The following is a 20,908-nucleotide window of genomic DNA, read 5'->3' on the forward strand; positions in this document are numbered from 1 at the left end:
AAAACCAATCCTGAACTCTAGTTTAACAATAAACATGCTAAAGTAATTAGGAGGAGTGTACAAACATCTTCCATTATTCTGAGAGGTGTCCGAAAAAAATACGGTTGGTAAATGAGTGGATAGAGGGACAGACAGATGGACAGACCACGTGATAGAGCAAGCAGAGTAAAAATATTAACTGCGGGATCCAGGTGGTAGGTATGTGGATGTTCACTATAATACTTGCAAATTTTGTGTACGCTTCAAATTTTTCATAATGAAATGATGGAATACGAGAATCATCTTTACTTACATTCCCCCAAGGAAAACAATTCCATAGGCTCATTCTTTTTTTTTTTTTGAGATTTTATTTATTATTCATGAGAGACACAGAGAGAGCTGTAGAGACATAGGCAGAAGGAGAAGCAGGCTCCCCCCAGGACCCCGGGATCATGACCTGAGCTGAAGGCAGATGCTCAACCACTGAGCCACCCAGGATTCCCCATGGACTCATTCCTTGGTGAAGCTCTTACTTCCTGCAAAGCAGATCCCCAGAGTCAGCCTGTGTGGGTCCCAGCCCACTGCTATTTGGGGGCAGGGCAGGGGGAGGGATGTGTGTGTGTGTGTGTGTGTGTGTGTGTGTGTGTGTGTGTGCAGGGAGCCTAACTTGATGGCTGACACTGTGTGGTGCTCACTGATAGTAGCTGAAATAACTGGTTAATCACTTAATTAATAAGAGCACATAGTATATTTGACATGAAGCTGTTTTGCTTCTTTACTCTACAATCTCCTAAACAGGAGACAATCAGAAAACTGTCTTCCTGGGCCCTTGTCAGGCTATGCACTTGCTTGTTCCCTTTACCTAGCTCTGCTTCTCCCATGGATGCACAACTTCCTTCAGAGAGCTCCTTTGTTCTCAAGGCTGACCAAGCAGTTACACTTAGAGCACCTAGCAGCTCGAGACACCAAAACTTGAGAAAAATCCAACTCCGATGAACTTCTGCAGGCTGCTGCACTCAGGAGCTCTAAGACTCTATTTTAATATCAGCAGGTGTGTAATTTTTTTTTCTACCTTAAAACTGTTGAGCTGTTCTATGATGAGCTGAATTGTGTCCCCCACCCCGACAAAATTCCTCTGTTGACAGCCTAAGCCCCAAGACCTTCCAAATATGACTATATTTGGAAATGAGTCTTCAAAGGGGTGATTATTAAGTTCAAATGGGGTCATTAGGGTTGGCTTCATGCAATGTGACTGGTGTCCTTATAGGAGAATAGGAGACACACACAGAGGGAAGACCATGTGCAGATACAAGGAGGAAGACAACCATCTACAGGCCAAGGAGGGAGGTTTCAGGACAAACCCACCCTGCCGACACCTTGATCTTGGACTTCCAGACAACTCCAGAACTGTAGGAAAACAAATTTTTGTGGTTCAAGTTAAATACCCCATTTATGGTATTTTTCTAGGACAGCCTTAGCAAACAAACACAGTGACTGAATGTTGTCTTTATTTTAAATGAAAAATCTGTTAGGTATGATCATCTTCTCATTGCTTGCAATTTCTAAAGTGTTATCTTAATGAAGAAGAAACAGGGGCACCTGGGTGGCTCAGTGGTTGAGCATTTGCCTTGGGCTCAGGTCATGATCCCAGATCCTGGGATCGAGTCCCACACTGGGCTCCCTGCAGGGAGCCTGCTTCTCCCTCTGCCTATGTCTCTGCCTCTCTCTCTGTGTTTATCATGAATAAGTAAATAAAATATTTTTTAAAAAAAGAGGAAACAAAGGATCACCACATATTGAACACCATATTTACCCATCACTTGGACTTAATGCATATTATCATGTTGTCATACGTTCATCTCAAAAAGAGAGAGAAGGCAAACATCACAGGTAAAGTTAACAGCCCCCTGCTTCCTCTCCCTCTCCCCCTGGAACCAAGGCGATCATGACATTGGTTTGTAGCCAGTCACAATTTTATCTTCTTACTACATATCTGTGTTCATAAACAATATGCTATATTGATCACCATCTTTCTTAAATTACATGTATGGTATATCATTCTGCAACTTGTTTCGCGGGTTTTTTTTTTTTTTCACCAGCATTATGTTTTCAAACACAGCCACATCACCATACAGAGAACAAGATTTTCACTGTGATTGCTATATAGCACCCCATCATATCATCATAGCAACGGAGCCCAGTTCCTCATCTCCTCTTCTCCCCATGACAAGCGAGCTTGCGCCCAATCGTTTGCTCTGGCACATGTGGCTGCGGTGAATGCAAGAACGGGGGATCTGAAGTGACCTTGGGTTTGACTCCTAACCAAGCCATTCACGCGTGTGGCCTTAGGGCAAGCTCTTGCTTTGTCTGGTCTCAATTTCCTCATCTGTGGTATGAGAGCAACTCCCCGTGCCCATATGGCTGAAATGCCACATAAACTGCCCAACCCAGAGAAAATGCTCAACTGACAGTAGCTGCTCTGTGTGCTGCAGAGGCTGGAAAGCTAGATCAATCAATAAACACAGGTCTGGACAGCAAAGAACATCCCAAAACTGGGACCTGAGTGACAGGTAGGGCTCAGGTGATCAGAATGAAGGCCAGAGGTCTTCCAGGCAGGAGAGGCAGCCTGACCAAAAGACCAGGAGTGGGAAATGCCTGGGGATGTTTGGGGAACACACAGATCAGTGTGGCTGGGACAGGGTGCTGGTGGGGGGTACAAGATAATGAGGTGAGACGCTGCAGCCCGAACATGAACACAGGAGTCTGAACTTTACCCTGGGAGCAACTCAGACCCAACCAAAGTTCTCGAGCTGCAATTATAGAATTACTTTCCTGCCTCCCAAATAGTTCTAAAAAATCAACTGGGAGTCTAGAAGAGAACCGTGAAAAGCATAACTGTGCTTTCACTTCTCAACTACATACTGAATTATGTGCATCAGAGAACGTTCTGGTCAAGTCCTGTAGGGAAAGGTGAGGGTGGGGGCCGGGGTCAGCATGGAGCCAGGCCCCATATTTGGGGTGCAGAGAGAAGACATGAAAGGAGCATGGAGAGGGAAGCCGGCACTTGCACGTGCCCTGTCAAAATGGGCTTGGGAGCGGGTTAGTGTGCTTCTAGAATGGGGGTATTCACACTTTTCACAACCTGGGAAAATTCACCAAAAGCATATGTGGGATACCATACCGGCTCTGATCCCCAAAGAGTACACCCTGAAAACCATCGATGCAGCTGTCATTATCAAAGTGTGGTCCCGGGGCCAGCAGCATTCGCATCACCGGGGTACTCACTAGAAAGGAAGTCCTCAGGGCCCTCCACCAATGAGAAGCAGAAATTCTGGGGTGGAGCCCAGCAGTCTGTACTTTAGCAAGCCCTCCTGGGGACAGGGATGCATGCACAGGTGAGAACCCCGGGGAGCTGTACCCACAGCCCTCCCACACACACCAGGCCACTCCTAGCGAATCCTTCTGCGGCTTCAACCCACTCCAACCTTCTACCCTGTCCCCAACCACCTTGTTCAAAATAGGAGAGGTCAGGGCCAGAAAGGGCCTGAAGGTCAACCATTCAGGATCCCTGGTTTTTTGTGGAGTTTTTTTTTTTTAAGATTTATTTATTTATTCACGAGAGACACACAGAGAGAGGCAGCAACACAGGCAGAAGGAGAAGCAGGCTCCTCACAGGGAGCCTGATGTGGGACTCGATCCCGGGACCTGGGAATCACACCCTGAGCAGAAGGCAGCAGCCACTCAACCACTGAGCCACCCAGGCGTCCCAGGATCCCTGGTTTTAAGTAGAAGAAAATGGAGTTCTAGCAATGGCCAGTGCCTTACCCAGACTCACCCTGTAAGTTGGTGGCAGTGACAGGACCCCAGAGGTCCCTCTATTCTGCCCCAGGGCCCTTACTCAGAGGACATTCTCTGAGATGTGGCTGAAAACACCTGTGCCCACAAAATTCAGGAATCTCAACTCAGCTGGGTCTCAGAGACCCCTTCAGGGAACACAGAAGAGCACAGTACTGTGTCCTACCGGCCAAGAGGTGTCCGGGAGCTTCAGGGCTCTGGCGGGGCCCAGAACTAAGGTGAATAGGGGCTGGCAGGAAGGAGAGAGCAGTGATAACCTGGGGGGCATGTCAGGGACTCTGGGGTAAGTTCAAACCCCAGCTCTGCCACTTACTAGCCAAACAACTTACCAAGGACAAGTTCCATAAGCCTCCCTGGGCACAGTTTTCCTTTGCCTTCCTAGAACGAGGCTGATAATAGTACCTGCCTCAGGGGGCTGTGCCAGGAATGACACAGGGATAAAATAAGCCTGTCCCCAGAAGAGTCACTGGAGCAGTCACCGCAAGGGTTGGCTCTCACCGGGATGAGTTCTGGTTTCCCTAGGAGACACCTCCAACAGGCTGCTCTGCTGAGGGCAAAGCCCGAGGCCCACAGAGATACAGAGGAGGAGGATGTGCCCAGCGCTCTGGGCAGAGGCCTGTGCACTGTCACCAGGCTGGGATCTGTGAGAGATTCTGCAAGAAACGCACCCATCCTGTTCAATGGGTCTTGACTGAGCACCTGCTAGATCCTGGCTACTGGGGGGTCACACAGCCGAAGAAAACCGCATCCCTGCCTGCTGAAGCTCATGGCACAGGGGAGAAACAAACGGATGAAGGAGTCTGATGCCTTCTAGGGCATGTGGATGGAATGCAAGGGTCTCAGCCAGACTAAGACCCTGGCCGTGCCACCCTCTTCTGTCCAGCGACACACCTGGGCAGGTGAGGACAGACACCAGGAAAGGTAATGGGGTGGAGCCTCAAGGCCAGAGCACACCTGACCAGAATCCAGACCACAACAGCCCTGAGTGAGTGACCAGCAGAAAGGAGGCAGGTAGGTAGGGCAGCAGGTCACCTGGTGGGACACAGCTCACACCCCAGGATGGGGGCGGGTGGGGCGGGGAGGCAGGGAGGAGAACCAGTCATTTGCGTGGACAATGAGGGAAGTGACCCTGGACAATGAAACCTGAAAAAGGTTCAGGAAGGAATAAGATCATGCTTCGCACACTGCTGCCTCCTCCACAGACCCCGAGGCACTGCCCCACCAGGACCCAGGGCAGGTTCGGCAGCAGCAGGGCAGAGTGGGGACCGGGTCCTGGGAGAAGGAAGCTGAGGCTGACCCCGCCGTAGCACAGGAGCCAGTCTCTGTGTCCCAGCTGGGCATTCACCCGGCCCTGGCTCTCCTCCACACACCACAACGAGGAGAAACGCTGACCCCCAGATCACCCTCCGAGGGGACCTTCTCCCTGCAACTTGGCCTGGTGGAGGGGGCTGCTGGAGGGAATCCGGCTGCACCGCTGGCACACCTGGCGCAGCTCCCCTACAGCCCGGAGTAGATCCCAGGATAAGGTCCAGGCGGCTTCCCCTAAAAACCACGGGGCGTCTTGTGGACGACAGCAAGGCCACGGGCTCAACCTCGCAGCCAGAGCCTCGGCTCTGAATGTAACTCCCCTGCTGCCAACGTCGGATGGACCCGAAGACAGGTGAACCCCGAATTCTTAAATCTCCACTTAAAAGCAAGTGCGCCCTCTCCCCCGCAGAGAAACCCACGTTTTCACCGATGAACAGTTTTCTTTAAACTTTACATCCCACGTGTTTTCTGGAATTCTGCTCCTGCTTCTCCGGAGACTGGCCTTTATGCTGTGGCTGCTTTAGTTAGGGCTCGCCACCCCGAATCAACTGGAAGTCCAAGAGAGAAGGGCCGGGCCCCTTATTTTCTCCGCGGGGTGTCCCAGGACTCAGTGCTGTGCCTGGCACATGGCTGGAGCCTGGAGCTAAGCAGAAAGTGGGGGCTCCCCCATCTCCCGACTCGGGCAGCAGGAGCGGCCAGGCTGGCCTAGGGCGCACGCCTCTGCCCGTCCCTCCCCCGTAGTCCTGGTGCCGGATGGGCCGGGCAGGAGGCGAGCAGGTGGCCACACAGTCGGGCACCCCAACGCCCCAGTGCAGATGCAGCTCAGCCCCCGAGTGGGCTAAACACACCCCGACACTGGCCATCAGTGGTCTCTTATGCACTGGGAAGACAGTCCTTAGAAAAGTGGAGTACTGGGTGGCTCAGTGGTTGAGCATTTGCCTCTGGCTCAGGGAGTGATCCGGGGCTCCTGGGATGGAGTCCCACATGGGGTTCCCCGCAGGGAGCCTCCTTCTCCCTCTGCCTATGTCCCTGCCTCTCTCTGTGAGTCTCTCAGGAATAAATAAATAAATTTTTTTTAGGAAATTGGAGTACAGGCCTTCTCTCCCTAGGGACAACAGCCACTGCCCCGCAGGACACAAGGCCCCCCCAGGGAGGAGGGAAAGCTGAGGCCACAGGCCCTTCCTCTCGCCTCAAACTCACTGCCAGGGGCCCCAATGGGCCCCTTTCTCTACCTCCAATTGCCTCAAAGACAAGGTTTCTGCCAAGGGAAGGGAGGAGGACTATACCCCTCCTCCACACCCCTACCCCCCCCCCCCCACTTCTCATGTTATTTCCCACTTGGTGTCTTATCGCCACATTTGTTAAAATGGCTGCCACTTAAGAGGTGGCAAGCAGTCAGAAACACAATCTGGAGCAAAGCTGATACTAAATAACTTCCTGAGCCTGGCATGTCTGCCAAGGCTCCCCTCCCGAATCACAGGTGTGTTAAGGGAGAGGCTACACAAGGTGAGGAGCAAAAGACACCTCGAGTTCAGCCTCAGAAACATGCCTCTGCCCCAGGAAGGTTCCTTCCTCCTCCAAACTGCCTGGCATGTCTGCACCAGTGAAGACTGATGCTTAGCACTTACCACGAACCCCCCTTCCCCCATGATCCTAGGCACCTCCAACAAGCATATGCAGATCAAAGGGCAGGAAATAATCCCGGACACTCAGATCCAAGCTGCCAAAGCCTCTCACTCAGCCAGCCCAATGGCGCCTCCCCTTGTCATTTTCCACGTATATATACTGAGACTCAGAGGTCTGAGGCCAACCAGACAGCCAGGGGGTGAAAGCATCTCCCAAAGAGTAGCACCCAGGAAACATCAGAAAGAGTCTGGTTGTTAGACAGCAGGATTGGTTGGCTATGATAAAGCTACTCAGCTGGACACACATGCGCTGTAATACGTAACCTCACACCACTGGCCCAGACAACATGCATTCCCAATGGCTATCATCACACTCAAGACCTTAGAGAATCATCTCTAACCGCTTGCATGTGAAGAAGAGAAATTCAGTTGACAGACCCCCCCCCCACCGCTGAAGCCCATCTCCCATGATGCAGTTTCAATCTCATGAGCCCCAACAGCACCCACCAACTCACCCACAATGCCCACTACTGCCACCCTACCCCAGCTGAACACACTGCTGTTCTCCACTGCAGCCACTGGGTGTCATTGTTGCCTCCCCCCCCTCCCCCCCCCAAGTGAACTGGAACCATCCAGCACTCATGGGCGGGTCAAAGGACTCCATCAAGTCAACAAGATCCCACAAATAACTCCTGCACTGTGTCCCAACTTCTTCCTTCTTCCGGAAAGAGACTGATGGCCGATCATGGAGTACCCATCATGTTCCAGCCACTTTCCACACATCATGTAATTTAATCCTTACAGTAACACCTCCCAGTAACACCTTACTTTGCAGGGGAAGAAAATGAGACCCAAAGAAATTAAGTAACTGACTCAAGTTCAAAAGAAACAAGCAAGGGGAAGGGCAAGGACTGGAACTTGAGTTTGATGCCAAATTCTATGACCTTTCCATGCCACAATTCAGCCTCCCTTGAGATATCAGACTCCGAACTATGGGCTCTAATTAAATCAAATTATTTTTGCCATGGCCCTCAGAGATGCTGGCACCTGGGAGAAAGCCACATGCAGCTTTGATCAAAGGCACAATCCCAACAGGGCAAGCGAAATAGCACCTCCCTCCCTGCAGACATCATGGTCTAGTGCCCTCTTGTGGCTGAACATGGAACTGGAATGAATGTGGATGGAAGGCCCTTGAGGGTGGATTGGAGGACTCAGAGGTCACCTCCTTCCCACTGGATTCCTCAATTCTTTCTCCCAGGGCTGGACCCAGAGTCCCATCTGTAGCTGTCAGGCTTAGTCAATTAAGGGAGCCTGGAATGGGATCATCCAGTGAAGGGAAGCTACTTAGGGCAGGAATAGCAGCAAGACCACATGGGTGCAAGGGTCTGGTGAATTAGTCTGCAGAGAAATTTCCCAAGTCCAGAGTGCCCGGGACCCTCTGCCACTTGGTATCCCAACTGAGTCTATCAGTGGGAACCATAACTATCTCCCTGTTCTTTTGGTAGATATGTGCCTTAGCCATTTCGGGGTTTGTTTGTTTTTCCCAAATACATACGATCTTCATCTTTCTACTGTTTCCTTTAGCTTTGGCCAGGTTCTGGCTCCCCTCATGTAATTTCCTCCAACCCCATGCTTCAAGGACCCTGAAATGTCACTGCCCATCACCTCTGCAAGACTCCCATCGCACCACCTGCCAATTTGGCCTCTGTGTACTCATCATATGCCAGGCGCTTAGTATAATCTCATTTAATCCTGGCAACTACTCTACAAACATGGATATGTTTAGCCTGATTTTTCAGAAAAAAAAAAAAAACGAGGCTCAGAGAAGTAAAGTAACTTGGGTGAGCTCACACAGGGGCAGAGTCAGCATTTAAACTGAAGACTATCTGGCCAAAGAAGCCACTATTCTCCCTATGACACAGAACTGCCTCTCAGACAAAAGATCAATTGAAAATCTTGGGCACCAGAATTGTTCCAACAGAAGGCTCTGGATCAGAAGCTTAATCTGTCAGGGTGAGTCTGATGACCTGGAAGGAGGAAAGACTGAAAGCAGGATGAACAGATGAGAGCCGCAGAAAGTATCTATGCCTGTGAGGAGAAAGTTCCAGAGTATAGGAAGAAAATGAGAAGGAGAGAACGCATACACTTTCTCTCTCTCTCTCATGAAATCTGCCAAAACCCTGCATTATTACCATGGCCTCCATTTTTCAGATGAAAAACAACATCTAAAGAGTAGCCAGCCCCAGGTCACAGAGCTGGTAAGAGGCAGAGTTGTGATCTCCAAGCTTCACTGAGCAGGTGCCACCCAAAAGCAAGGTCATATATGCAAATGCCCTCCAGTCCAGCTGGAGGGTCATACAATTTAGCTTCATCCCTGCTCTTCAGCCTCAAAAAAGTGTCAGAAACAAGTGGAAGGGTGAACCTAGGGGGTGTAGTCAGGTAAGTGTCTGACCAGGTTTCAACCCAGGTGGTGATCTCACAGTCATGGGATCGAGCCCTGCATCAGGCTCTGCACTCAGCATGGAGTCTGCTTCAGATTCTCTCTCCCTCTGCCCCTCCTGCTCTTCTCTCTCTCTCAAATAATGAATAAAATCTGAAGAAGAAGAACAACAACAACAATAACAACAACAACAACAACAACACTGACCACAACAGAGAGCGTCCCACCTACAGCCCTGGGTCTGGCAGCCATGGGACAGCCCATGGGACAGAGTCATAGGACCAGGCTCCAAGAGCCCAGCACCCACCACAAAAGCAGAAGACCTGGGTGGCTCAGTCAGTTAACTGCCTTCAGCTCAGGTCATAATCCTGGAGTCTTGGGATCAAGTCCGGTATCAGGCTCCCTGTTCAAGAGGGTGTCCGCTTCTCCCTCTCTCTCTGCCCCCTGTTTCTGCATGCATGTGCACGTGTGTGCTTGTGTTCTCTCTCTCTCTCTCTCTCTCTCTCTCTCATAAATAAATAAAATCTCAAAAATGATACTAAAAAAAAACCAAAAACAAAAACGAAGATTCCATCTCCAAAGCTGACAACCACATTAGCAGGACAGGGCTCATTTATGGACCAACGAGCGTGTGGAACAAGACAGCACCCGCTCAAATGCGAGACCGCCTGGAACAGATGAAAAAGAGCCAAAGTATTCACAGAGAGGAAACAGTCCAAACTAGCTGGTCCAGACAGGGCCTTCGACCCTAATTTGCAAGGCACTCTCCTACCCACCAATTTAGATGGGTATCTCTGAGGACAGACAAGGTCTGGAGAGCCTGAAAGACAGCACCACGCTCTCACATCTGGTAAATATCAGGACCTGGTATTTACTGAGCAGCTACCTGGTGTCTAAGTGATTCCTAAACTTGGCATGAGGGGAGGGAGGGAGAAGTGGGAGATGTCCCCACACTTGGGCCAGTCTATCACATGGCCTGAGGGAGTTCATAAAGCTCAATTATTCTGTGACACCAACCCCACAGTGTAACTGCCTATCAACTTCTCTGTGTCCACATCAAGATCTGCCTGGGCAGGCGCTATGTGCCATTCATTCTTCCCCAGTTCCCCCCCTGCCCCCCGTGCAGGGGTGCTGACCCCTGCTGCTGCTGCTGCTGCAGCAACCAGAGGGGAAGGACAGCACTGCCCTCGGCGTGCCCAGAGCAGCCTCCCAGCCACCTCCTGGGAAGCTCCGTCCGTATCTGTGGCTGGACCGCAGCTGTGATAAAGGCAGGACCAGCTCTGCACAGAGGGGCCCCGCCCAGGGTGCAGCTGACCTCCCTGCTCATCCCTGGCTCAAGAAAAGGCTCTGAAAGCCAGGCCTGCCCATGCACATCTCGCCAGGTTAGTGCCACCTCCCAGGCGCAGGCTGTGGAAGGCAAACAGCAGCCTGCGAACGTCTCGTGCGCCGCACTGCCCTCTGGTGGCCACGGGGGGGGTCGACATGCAGACGAACTTGGTGGGCAGCGAGCCAAAGGCTTTAGGGCTTGTTTACCAAGACCTCAGACGTGATGTGCACAGCACACAGAAGAGATGCACTTGTGCGTGTGCAAAGACACCCCCCAGCGCGCACTCAGGGCCCCGTTTACTGTGGGAGGTGGCCGGATTGGCTCTGCGAACCTAAGATTGCTCCCTTAGCGCTCTCGCTCTTTGCAGGAAACCAGGAGCTCCTTTCCCTGCCTCTGGAAGAGCCCAAACCCCTCAGCCCCACAGCAGCCGCCAGCAGAGGGTGGGGAAGGAAAGCACACCAGCTGGGGAGGCAGGGCCCCGGGCCAGGACAAGCTGGGTGACTGAGTCAAGCCCATCCACCCTCTTGAGCCCTCCGCTCCTCCGTGGTAGAACTGGGCTGGACCCCAATTATATCCGAGCCCCTTTCCAGATCAGATGATTGACATTTCAAAGTCTTGATCTCCTCCCCAATTCAGAAACACTCCCAGATGTCTAGAAACGGAAACATCAACACAGCACCCTGCTATTTAGACAGCCCATCGAACATGTCACCACACTGATCTTCACAGGGACCCCGTAAGGGAGACAGGTGTCAACTCCCAGAGGTGACCCAGCTCCCAGAAGGGAAAAGTGAGTCCAGAGAGGTCCGAGGACGCCGTGAGCTCATGCAGCCAAGCAGCAGCAAAGGTGGGGTGTTTCCACAAATCTTTGCCCCACCGTCTCAGCCACGGGTGGCTGTTCCATCTCTTTCCGGGAGGACAGCTGTGGCCACCCCCTATGCTCCCAGCTCAACCCTGTGCAGAGGCAGACGGAGCTTCCATGAGCAATGGGGCAGAGCTGAGGCAAAAGGAAGGGTGGAGGAGAGGAGAGCCTGCTCATCTGAGGAGGAGGCAAGAGAAGAGCCAGGAAGAATTAGAAGTCAGGGAAGATTCTCTGAACACCAGCTTCCAGCTCTAGCTGCTCAGCACTCCAGACACCTCCCTGCTATTCTTCATCCACCAACCGTCCTGAAACCCCACAGCTCTACCTGGGAGAAGCCATCCAGCCCTCCACTCTCTGATTTAAGGCCTCTCAGGACAGGGACATGGTCCTGCTGACCGCCCCTCAGCCCAGAGCGGAGCTGGTGAGGACCCAGCTGCCAGCTTCCTGAATCCCCGCCAGCCTCAGCTGGCACCTGGTCTCCTGGGGTAGTTGGCCTAACCAAAGGCCAAGACACCAGGGGGTGGTCAAGGGGGCCTGGGAAGAGGGCTTGGCTGAGACATGGCCTCGGGGGAGGCTCCTGTTGGGAACAAGTCAGGAGGGGAGCCTCAAAGCATCCCCAAATATTCAATACTCCAGAATGCCAGGCCAGCATCATACCCACCATCCCATCTGCCTTCCCCTCCAACCCCAGCCTGGGCAAACCTCACCCAGAGAACTGATATGTGACAAAATAAAGGACCCTTCTAGGCTTTCACGTCTACCTTTTTTTTTTTTTAATTTTATTTATTTATTCATGAGAGACACAGAGAGAGAGAGAGGCAGAGACACAGGCAGAGGGAGAAGCAGGCTCCATGCAGGGAGCCTGACGCAGGACTCGATCCCGGGTCTCCAGGATCAGGCCCTGAGCTGAAGGCAGCGCTCAACCACTGAGCCACCAGGGCTGCCCTCACGTCAACCTTTTTAATTGATTGATTATGATGGTCACATATTCATGAGTGACTGCGTACATGTGTGTCCACCAGTATATATTAGCATGTCTAAGAAGAGAGCAAGAGTCCAGGCAATATAGCTTCATGTGAAATGTCAGATGGCTCTGTGTGAAATTAAACAAGTCAAATTCTGTATCTGGACTCCTACCCGATCTGTAAAATGGAACTCATGTTAATTAATTCATTAATAGTACTACTCTGAAAGGATTGGTGTGAAGTCATAATAAAATATTACCTCTCAAGTGCTTGTCGCAGTGTCTAGAAGAGAGGAGGTACTCAGTAAGAGCTAGCTGGTGGCTAGGGAGAGGCCAGGCCCAGAGGATCCACTGGGGAAACCCAGTTGCCATGTTCCTCTCCATGCTTGATGATTCTGAGAAAGGAATCCTGCCTGAATCTCCACCACCCAGACTGAGGACCCTGTTGATCAGACAAAGCAAATGGGGGGCTGGGAGGCAGAGGTGAGGCTGGAGAGAAACAATGGGCTCCCAAGCCAGCTGAGCCCGCAGCCTCCCCAGTCCTGCCTGTAAACAGAGCAGAGCAGAAAGCCTCACTGAGTGGATCTCTAATTGGCGTGGGCTGCAGGCTGCAAGGAGCCCTGGGGCTGCCAGTCTCGCATAGTTGTTGCCTCTGGGGACCCCAGATTTGGAAACATTGCCCCAGCGGGAGACACAGTCGTGGGCAGGGCTCTGGCTTTGACAGAGTGCCCAGGATAGGCGCCAGGCCAGAGCAGGAAAGGGTGCTAGCACCTAGGCCTTCTAGCAATACTCGGGCCCCAGGCAAGTCATCACCCTGGTCTGGGCCTCTTACAGCGCCTCCCGTGTGGAGCATGAGGGAGGGGACACTTGCAGGGGTGCCTCGTAGCCCTGAGCTGCTGAGCCCTGCACATGGGATGAAGGCAGAAAACTGAGGATCCCTGTGGGCCTTCCCAGGGCTCCACTGGGCACTGAGCTTCTGTTCTGGCCTCACTGGAGTCCTCATCCTTGGAGATGCAACCCATCAAAGAGGAGTTGAGTTTCCCAAAGTGGAGGCAGCTAGGGGATAGATGACAGATGACTTGAGCTGATGCCTCAGGTGGATACCACCAGATCTGAGGGATCAAGTCCAGCCACCACTCAGGCCACACTTAGACCCAACTGCCAGGACTCTCAGCCATCCTCCAATTCCTCACAGATGGACCATGCCCATAATGCCACCCCTTGGGAGAAAAAGAACTTTCTGGATGAAAATGAAGCCATAAAGATATCTAGCTAAAGGACCACAGCCAGAGAATAGTCCATGGAACCACAGAAGCCATGAGAGAAACACCACAGAGGGAGCCACAGGACTCTTCTAGAGCTTTCTTTTTGGGAGATATGCAACTCAACCCTTTTCTTGATAGTCAGTAAAACAGGACAAATAATCCCTGCCTAAACACTTCAAGTAGTTTAGGCAAAAATAAACCCAACCTCTGTAAACTGGAAAGCATGAAAAATGCTTGGGGTATTCAGGAGGTAAAGAATTTGCTAGACAGAAACAAAAAGTAGGACCTGAGGGGTACTAGGAGATAGTCTTTTGAGAACTGGCCTGGCCCTTGGGGTCTAGGGGGCCTTTGGGAATCATGGTCCAGTGCTGAGATTCCCCTACACTATCCAGCCAGATTCCTCCTCTCATTTTCCCGGCTCTCCATGCCTGTCAATCAACCCCTCCACTGGGCACTGAGTGGAACAGACCCAAGGCATTAGGGTCACCTCTTCTACCACAACACATTTCCCTCCCAAACTCAAGCCCTTCCAATCACAACAACAGCGGGCACCGAGCCTTTATGACTATGCCTGCTTGAGCAATAAAAATTTTATCTTGTAACCCCTGAACACTCCTATTTCTTAAGTTATATGCTTGTATATCTTCAATCCATATGCTAAATATTCAATATTCCCTTTTCTAGACAAGAATAACTTGAAATGGAAGTTCTAGCATGTTCCTCTCACATCCGGTGGAGCTCCCTGCTGCAGCAATGAGTGGAAGCTTTGGGAGACATCTCCTCGCTGCCTTGAGCGTAGGCTGGAGAATGGAGAGCCACATAAAGCTGGGTGTCCAGCTCTGACAGGCTGCAGGTCCTAGTGCAATCCTAAGTGTGGCATTTGGTCAGGGCAGTTGACTCCAGACTGCATGGCACTTTCTGGGTGACCCAGAGTTCCAAAGAGGTGGGAAGGAAAGGCATGAAGAAGAAAATGGCCAGTGGCTAATGGCCAGAGAGGGAGTACCTGTGCCCTCCTCCTGGTGACATCACAAGAGTCAGCACCAATCCCAAAGACGGTGCCCTTAGAAGTGGCCTCACATTGCCTCCATGGGGTGCTCCCTGCACCCTGGGATGGCATATGTCCAAGCTGGAAGGGACACTGCCCCATGGCTTCAATTCATTGTTGAGTTACAGGCTCAGAAAGCCTACAGTCCCCTCCTACAGCTCACAGCGGGTTAGCGGCAGCACCAGGGAGGCACTCATGTGTCTCATCCCTTTCTCTATTCCTACTCTCCCTGTGGTCGACTACAGGCTCCTAAGGAAGAACAGAGACAGTGTGGGTGATCCCAGTATAAGCCACTGAATGGGGCCCAGTGGCAGCAGAGATGCCACAGTAAGGGCAAAGGTCATCCCAAGGGAAGGTCACAGTCCAGCCACACGCTCGCCCGAGAGCCAGCTGGGGTTAGGACCTAGTCCACCCCTACAGTCCGAGGAGGAGGAGGCAGGCAGGTACAGGCAGGACAAGGCCAGAGAGCATCCCAAGGGAGCCGGCATCAGGCTCCTCCCTTCATCACTGCAGCACGCTCCACTTCAGCCAGGCAGGAGGGTGGTCAGCCCCTTGCAGGACCCTGAGCTGCCTTCCCAGACTCCAGGATCAGCCCTCCAGGGACCAGTGCCCAAGCACTCTCAAAGCCAGGGCCAGGTTGGGCTGTTTTTACCCCAAACTGCCATGTGCTCACATGCCCTGGAGCTACAGACATGACGCTCAGAGCTCCAACTTGTGCCTGGGAAGATTGATCTGGGCTTGTGGGGGTTGAGGACTCTGGATCCAGGGAAGGGCCTAGATCTCTAGAGCCCTGGGTCCCCAGCTTTCATCCTGGAAGTGCCCTATCTCCCAGGCCTGCAAACACTCCCCCTTCTGAATCTCACACAAAGGCCTCCTATCTCAGCCTACCTCCCTCAGGCCTAGTCTCAGGGCCTGGCTGAGCTCCATGATGCCCTTGGGGCCTGGCTCACACTCCTGCCTGCATCCCAGCTCCCATGGGTAATTGTCAAGGCTGGCTCTCCCCTTGATCCTTAGAAAGGCTGAGAATCAAGGAACCAATACAGCAGCCAAAGCCCAAATGACCCCTCACCCAGCCAGGCGAGGGCCTGCAGGGAATACAGGGGACAAAAAGGGACCAGATAGCTATGAACACCAGGAATCCTGTGATGGCTCCTGCAGAGACCCAGCGGGAGGCTCAGAGTCCCAGCCAAGAGCTCAATGGTCTTCGAAAGCCTTTGGCTAGCCAGCCCCAGGAACATTGGGCCCCAAGAGCCATCTCCTCCCCCTGGAACTTCTGACAGTCAAAGGACGCACCATTCTGACCCTGGGGCAGGTTTGACCTAGACAGTGGATCCAACTCCCAGCCACCGCCCTCTGCCTTTGTGACGTCAGAGCCTGGTTGGGCGCGGCAGCGTGCGGACCCTTCTAGGTAAGGTTACTGTGTGCCATGAGCTCCAGTGGCAAAGGAACTGGCCTCCTGAACAAAAAGAGGCCAAGAGGGAGAGCCCTTTAGGAGGGGATGAGGGGAAACCCATACTTCTGCCCCGATGCCTTGCAGCTGATTCCCTCCTGATAGTGGTGAGGAAGCCCCAGCCCTCGGCCAGCCTCCGATGGGCACCCAAGGGCCACATCGCACACGACTCTGAGAGGAGGACCACTGGGAATCTCTTGTCCATCAGCCAGGGAGGGACCTCAGGTTCTCTAGCTCCACAAAAGAGGATGCATCTGTGGAGTACCGCCCCCCTCAGTTCCCTTACCTAGGCCTGATAGAAATGCAGCTTCACCCCAGCCTCTTCCCAAGAGTCTGCCCAAGCTGTACCCTTAAGGCATGCGCCAGCAAGAGCTCCAGGCTGATGGAAGGCTGGAGGACCCCCTAACTCCCTATCTCTGATAGCATCAGAAATCTGAAGAATGAATTATTTCGTCCTGCAAAGTCTAAGCTGCAACTTAAGTCCCCTTCCCAAGTCATGCCGAAGGCAGGCCTCCTCCCCTGCCTGGAGAGCCTCTGCCTGCCCTCCAGGCCTCTTGCCAGCCTGCTTCCACAGGCATCCCAGCAGAATGGGGGCCGGGCCTTGGTGTTACACAGACCAGGACCTAAGCCTAGCTCACCCCTGGGGCTACGTGCCCCAAGAAAAGTTACTTTGCCACCCTAAGCTTCCATTGCCTTGACTAGAATAGGAATGGGTGACATCTGCTTCCCAGGATGAGCATGATGCCCCTCCTTCTCCCCACAGTCCTCTGCCTCTGGGCCAAAGGCTGGGCCCTTCCCAGAGTTCAGTCAATACCAGCCATAGATCTAACAGGGCACTGGGGAGAAGATGGGGTGAGGAAGGGTCATCAGACCCATGACTTCTGACCCTCCTCCCCCACCTGCCAATCCATGCAGCTCCTGTGGGAATCCAGTTCCCTGGTTCTTAGGCATTGGGGTGGATTAAAGGAAAGAAGTCCTGCCTGCTTGCCAAAGAGCCTCAGTCCTGAAACGCGGACGGGAGCACACAGTCTCCCAATCCACTCCCTGCCCACTGTCCTCCAATACGTCCCACTGGGGTCCTCCGATGGCAAAGGGGACAAGAGGCCGCACCATCCTCTCCCATCACCCACCTTCCCAGCACCTCCATCTCGGACCCTTTGCCTGGAAAGAGCAGCCCAACTCCCCCAATGAAACCGCTTCCCCAAGCATCATTTTCAGAGGAGCGACACCTCTGCCTGACTACAGGAGCCTACGTGATTGTGGCCACCCCTGCCTCCCACTGGCTTCCGACAGATACACATCCTTGGAGCGGAGAACTAGCTGCATGAGGCTCACCAGCTCCCAGAGAGCCACACCAGCAACCTTCTCTGAAACCTTTAGCCCACCAATCTCCCTGAATATCCCTAGATCCAGCTCCTGAGCCCCTGGACCTACTATTAGGCTCTCTCTCCTCCCCACCCCACCCTCCTGCACACACACAGCCCTGTGGTGCACTTCCAAGCAAGAGTTTCCCTGAGGATCATGCTCAGGACCCTCTTCCCCCCATCCCCACGCTGGGGTGCCGGAATGCTGTAGGCTACAGAGCTGGAGAGGCCGAGTTGGGTCCATCTAGCTCCCCCCCACCAACCTCTGGCTCCCCCCTTGGGCTGTTCATCTGGTCACGTCAGGCCCACCAGCTGAAGATAGTGAGGAGGTGAATGGCAAAGCCCAGATATGGGTCAAGCTGGCCTCCAGGGCCGGGAGTCGGAGACATCTCCTGTCTGTACACTTCCTCAAACTGTTAGCTGTAAGCACTCTCTCCATTAAGCCAACAGGGCTGGCGGGCTTCGAGAGCCTGGCCGCCCCATAGCTGAGGCAAAGGGAGGGCTGCCGCCTGGCAGAGGAGCGCCAAAGGCAGATTCGGCTGGGCTTGCGTCCGCCCAGACGCCTTCCTCCAAGAGACCCCCGCCAGGACTTGAGCACACATCCCTCCGGGCATCCTATCCACTGTGAGGGTCCCCAAGGGGTGTGGACCTTGGGAGGGGGATAAAAAAGGAATCCCTTGAACAACCAGAGTACTGTCCACACCCTTCTCTGGATGTCAGAATGGGGGAGCCGGGGGAGCCGGGGGCACCTGGCCTCCAGGTCAGTAGAATTTTCGAAAAGATAGGCATCTTCCCTGGACTCTGAGCTCCTCTCTCCCCCAGGACCATGGGGCTTCTGTCGCCGATCCCTACCCAACGGGAGGCAGGGAATGCAGGCCACCACGGGGCTCACTCGGACGGGGCAGAACCGAGCAAACGCCGGTCAGAGTTGGATTTTCCCACAAAAAAAAAAAAAAGAACCTCCAAGATCACATAACCCCCCTCCCCAAACCACACCGGCCACCACCCCCCTTGGCTCCCTTCTCCATCCTGCCTCGGAATCACGGGCGCAGTTATCAAAGCTCACAAGGACGGGATCCGTGGGCGCCCAGATGCAGCTGAGGGTGGGAGAGGCGAGGGGGGGTGTCTCGGAAATGCCCAAAATGGGGCTGGAGAGGGCGGGCGAGAGAGGAAGGGAAGAGGCAGGCGTCCATGACGGCCTCGACATGTCCAAAGTCTCCCCGCGAGCAGCCAGCTCCCAACTTGTTTACTTGTCAGCGTGTTTGTTTCCAAGAGGAAACAGTTAAAAGACCTGGGCTGGGAGGCGAGCAGCCCCCGGCACCTTCCCTCCCGGGCTCGCGCCGCCGCGGTCGCTGTCACTGCCGCCGCCGGGAATCGAACCTCGTCTACTTTACGCCACTTGCGCGTGGCCAAACTGTTGCTATTCCGCGGGGGGCAAAGAACCCGGCTCGCGCCCCGGGCGAGGAGCCCCGGCGGGTGGGGGTGGGGGCGGGGGCGGGGGTGGGGGTGGGGGCGGGGGGCGGGCGCGGGAGCAGGGCCCTGCGCGCCCCGGGCCGGCCGGGGTCCCCTCCGCGGGCCGGCCCCCGCGCGGCGCCGACTCCCGCCTGCCAGGGCCGGGTCACCTGGGCTGCGCAGCCCGAGAGCATCTCCCGAGCCACGGCGAGCCTGACGCGCGCCCCGCGGGCAGGGGGAACGGGCGGCGGGCGGCGGGCGGCGGGAGCCGCGGAACCAGAGGGGAGGCGGGCTGGGGAGCGGCCGCCGACTTACATGGAAGTGATATTCCTGGAGATGTCCGTGATGTTGATGCTGGCGTTCCCGTTGCTGTTCCCTGAATCCTGCCCTTCCAGGAGGGGGAAGAGGTTCCCATCGTCCGGCCGCCGGCAATTGATCTCAGTCTTGCTGCAGACACAATTTGCAGGGCAAGCCAGCACGGAGCCCACATAGTCCAGCCAGACGCTTCCCAGCAAGAAAATCCGCCAGAAACTACACTTGGCTGGGCAAAGAGAGACATCCATCTCCGATCGTGGCTTCTAAAAAAGAGGAGGAGGAGAGGAGAGGGGGGTGGGGTGGGGGGAGTGGGGAGAGCTGGGGGGGAAGGAAACAAAGACGGCGAGGGAGGGGGGAAGGGGGAGGGGGGGCCTCTGCCTTTGAAACGCCGTGCGATCAGATGCAAAATCCTTCAGCGTCTGAAACCATCGCGGCCGCCGCCGCCGCCGCCGCCGCCGCCGCCGCCGCCGCCGCCGGGTGGGAGCCGCGGGGAGCGCCTAGTGGCGCGGTCTGCCTGGCATGGTGGCCGGCTCGGCGCTCGCCGGCACGCCGCTCCGGGGGCTCGGGACGCGAGCCGCGCTCTCCGACTCCGAGACTTTGCAGGGTTGCAACAGACGGTGGGGAGGCAAAAAAGAAAAAGGGGGGGGGGGAAGGGAAAAGGAAAATATGGTGCTAAAGTCACCAAGTCCCACCTACTGGGCAGAATTAAAACGGACACACCTGCAAAACACACACGCACACGCACTCACACATGCACACACCCGGAGCCCGGGGGGAGGAGGAGGAGGAGGAGGAGGAGGAGGAGGAGGAGGAGGAGGAGGAGGAGGAGGGGGAGATGCAGTCGGAGCTGCCGCAGCCGCCGCGAATGGCTCGCCGCGCGCCTGCAGAAATGTACAAGTGCTCAGAGCCTTACGAAACGCACGGGTTATCGGAGCGTCTTCCTCGGCTCGCTCCCTCCCTCCCTCCCGCTCCCCTCCCTCCTCCCCTCCCTCCTCGCGGCCTCCTCCCCCCGCCCCGGCTGGGAGCGGCAGGCGAGCGGAATCTCCCCCCGCCCTGCCTCCCCCTCCCCTTCCCCGCACCCCACTCGCTCCCCGCCCGTCCTCCCTCCCCTCCTCCCTCCCCACCCACCCACCCGCCCGCTCGCCGGCTCGCGGCTCTCGCCCGCACCGCCACCCGCAGCCGCGCGCCCGCCCGCTCCACGCCCCGCGGCCCGGCGCCCGCTCGCCGCAGCCCAGGGGAAACCGAGGCGGAAGGGAAAAAGTTGCAGTCGGGCTCGGGAGGGTCCGGGCTGGGGGGGGAGTTGGCGAGCGGGCCGCGCGACGCCGAGAGGCGCTCTCCTCCCCACTTTTTGGCCCTCGCGCTGCCCGGTGTTTTGCTGCAATCCGGACCGCGAGAGCGAGGGAGATGGACGCGGCCGAGGTGACCGGGGAGTGCTCCCGGGCCCGGGGGGAGGGGGCCGGGCTCGGGGACGGGGACGGGGACGGGGACGGGGTCGGGGACGGCCGACCGGGGCTGCGGGAGCGCACCCGCGCCGCAGAGAGGCGCCCGGAGCCAGGGACCCGGGGCCGCGGACGCGCGGTCCTCCGTCTAAATGACTCTCCTTTCCGTGACCGCGAGTCCGGGAGCTGGGCTCGGCTGGGAGGGGACCGCGGGGCAC

The 20,908-nt window shown here is 55.1% G+C and overlaps 1 protein-coding gene across 5 annotated transcripts in view; it reads right to left on the reverse strand.

Moving 5' to 3' along the window:
• Nucleotides 1-19,708, reverse strand: part of NTRK3 (neurotrophic receptor tyrosine kinase 3) — a 384,919-nt gene extending 365,211 nt beyond the window's left edge. For 3 of the 5 annotated variants that reach the window (XM_038532783.1, XM_038532788.1, XM_038532787.1), the window contains exons 1-2: nucleotides 19,630-19,708; nucleotides 19,252-19,514 (exon numbers count right to left, since the gene is read on the reverse strand). In XM_038532783.1, the coding sequence (XP_038388711.1) occupies nucleotides 19,252-19,499 (248 nt within the window). In that variant the 5' untranslated portion in view covers nucleotides 19,500-19,514; nucleotides 19,630-19,708. Of the gene's footprint in view, nucleotides 1-19,251; nucleotides 19,515-19,629 lie in introns of those variants that run through there. The other 2 variants (XM_038532784.1, XM_038532785.1) reach the window with 1 other exon arrangement.
• Between the last annotated feature and the right edge of the window lie 1,200 nt (nucleotides 19,709-20,908).

The sequence above is a fragment of the Canis lupus genome, chromosome 3, assembly GCF_011100685.1.
Source record: "Canis lupus familiaris isolate Mischka breed German Shepherd chromosome 3, alternate assembly UU_Cfam_GSD_1.0, whole genome shotgun sequence".
Classification (NCBI taxonomy): Eukaryota; Metazoa; Chordata; class Mammalia; order Carnivora; family Canidae; genus Canis; species Canis lupus.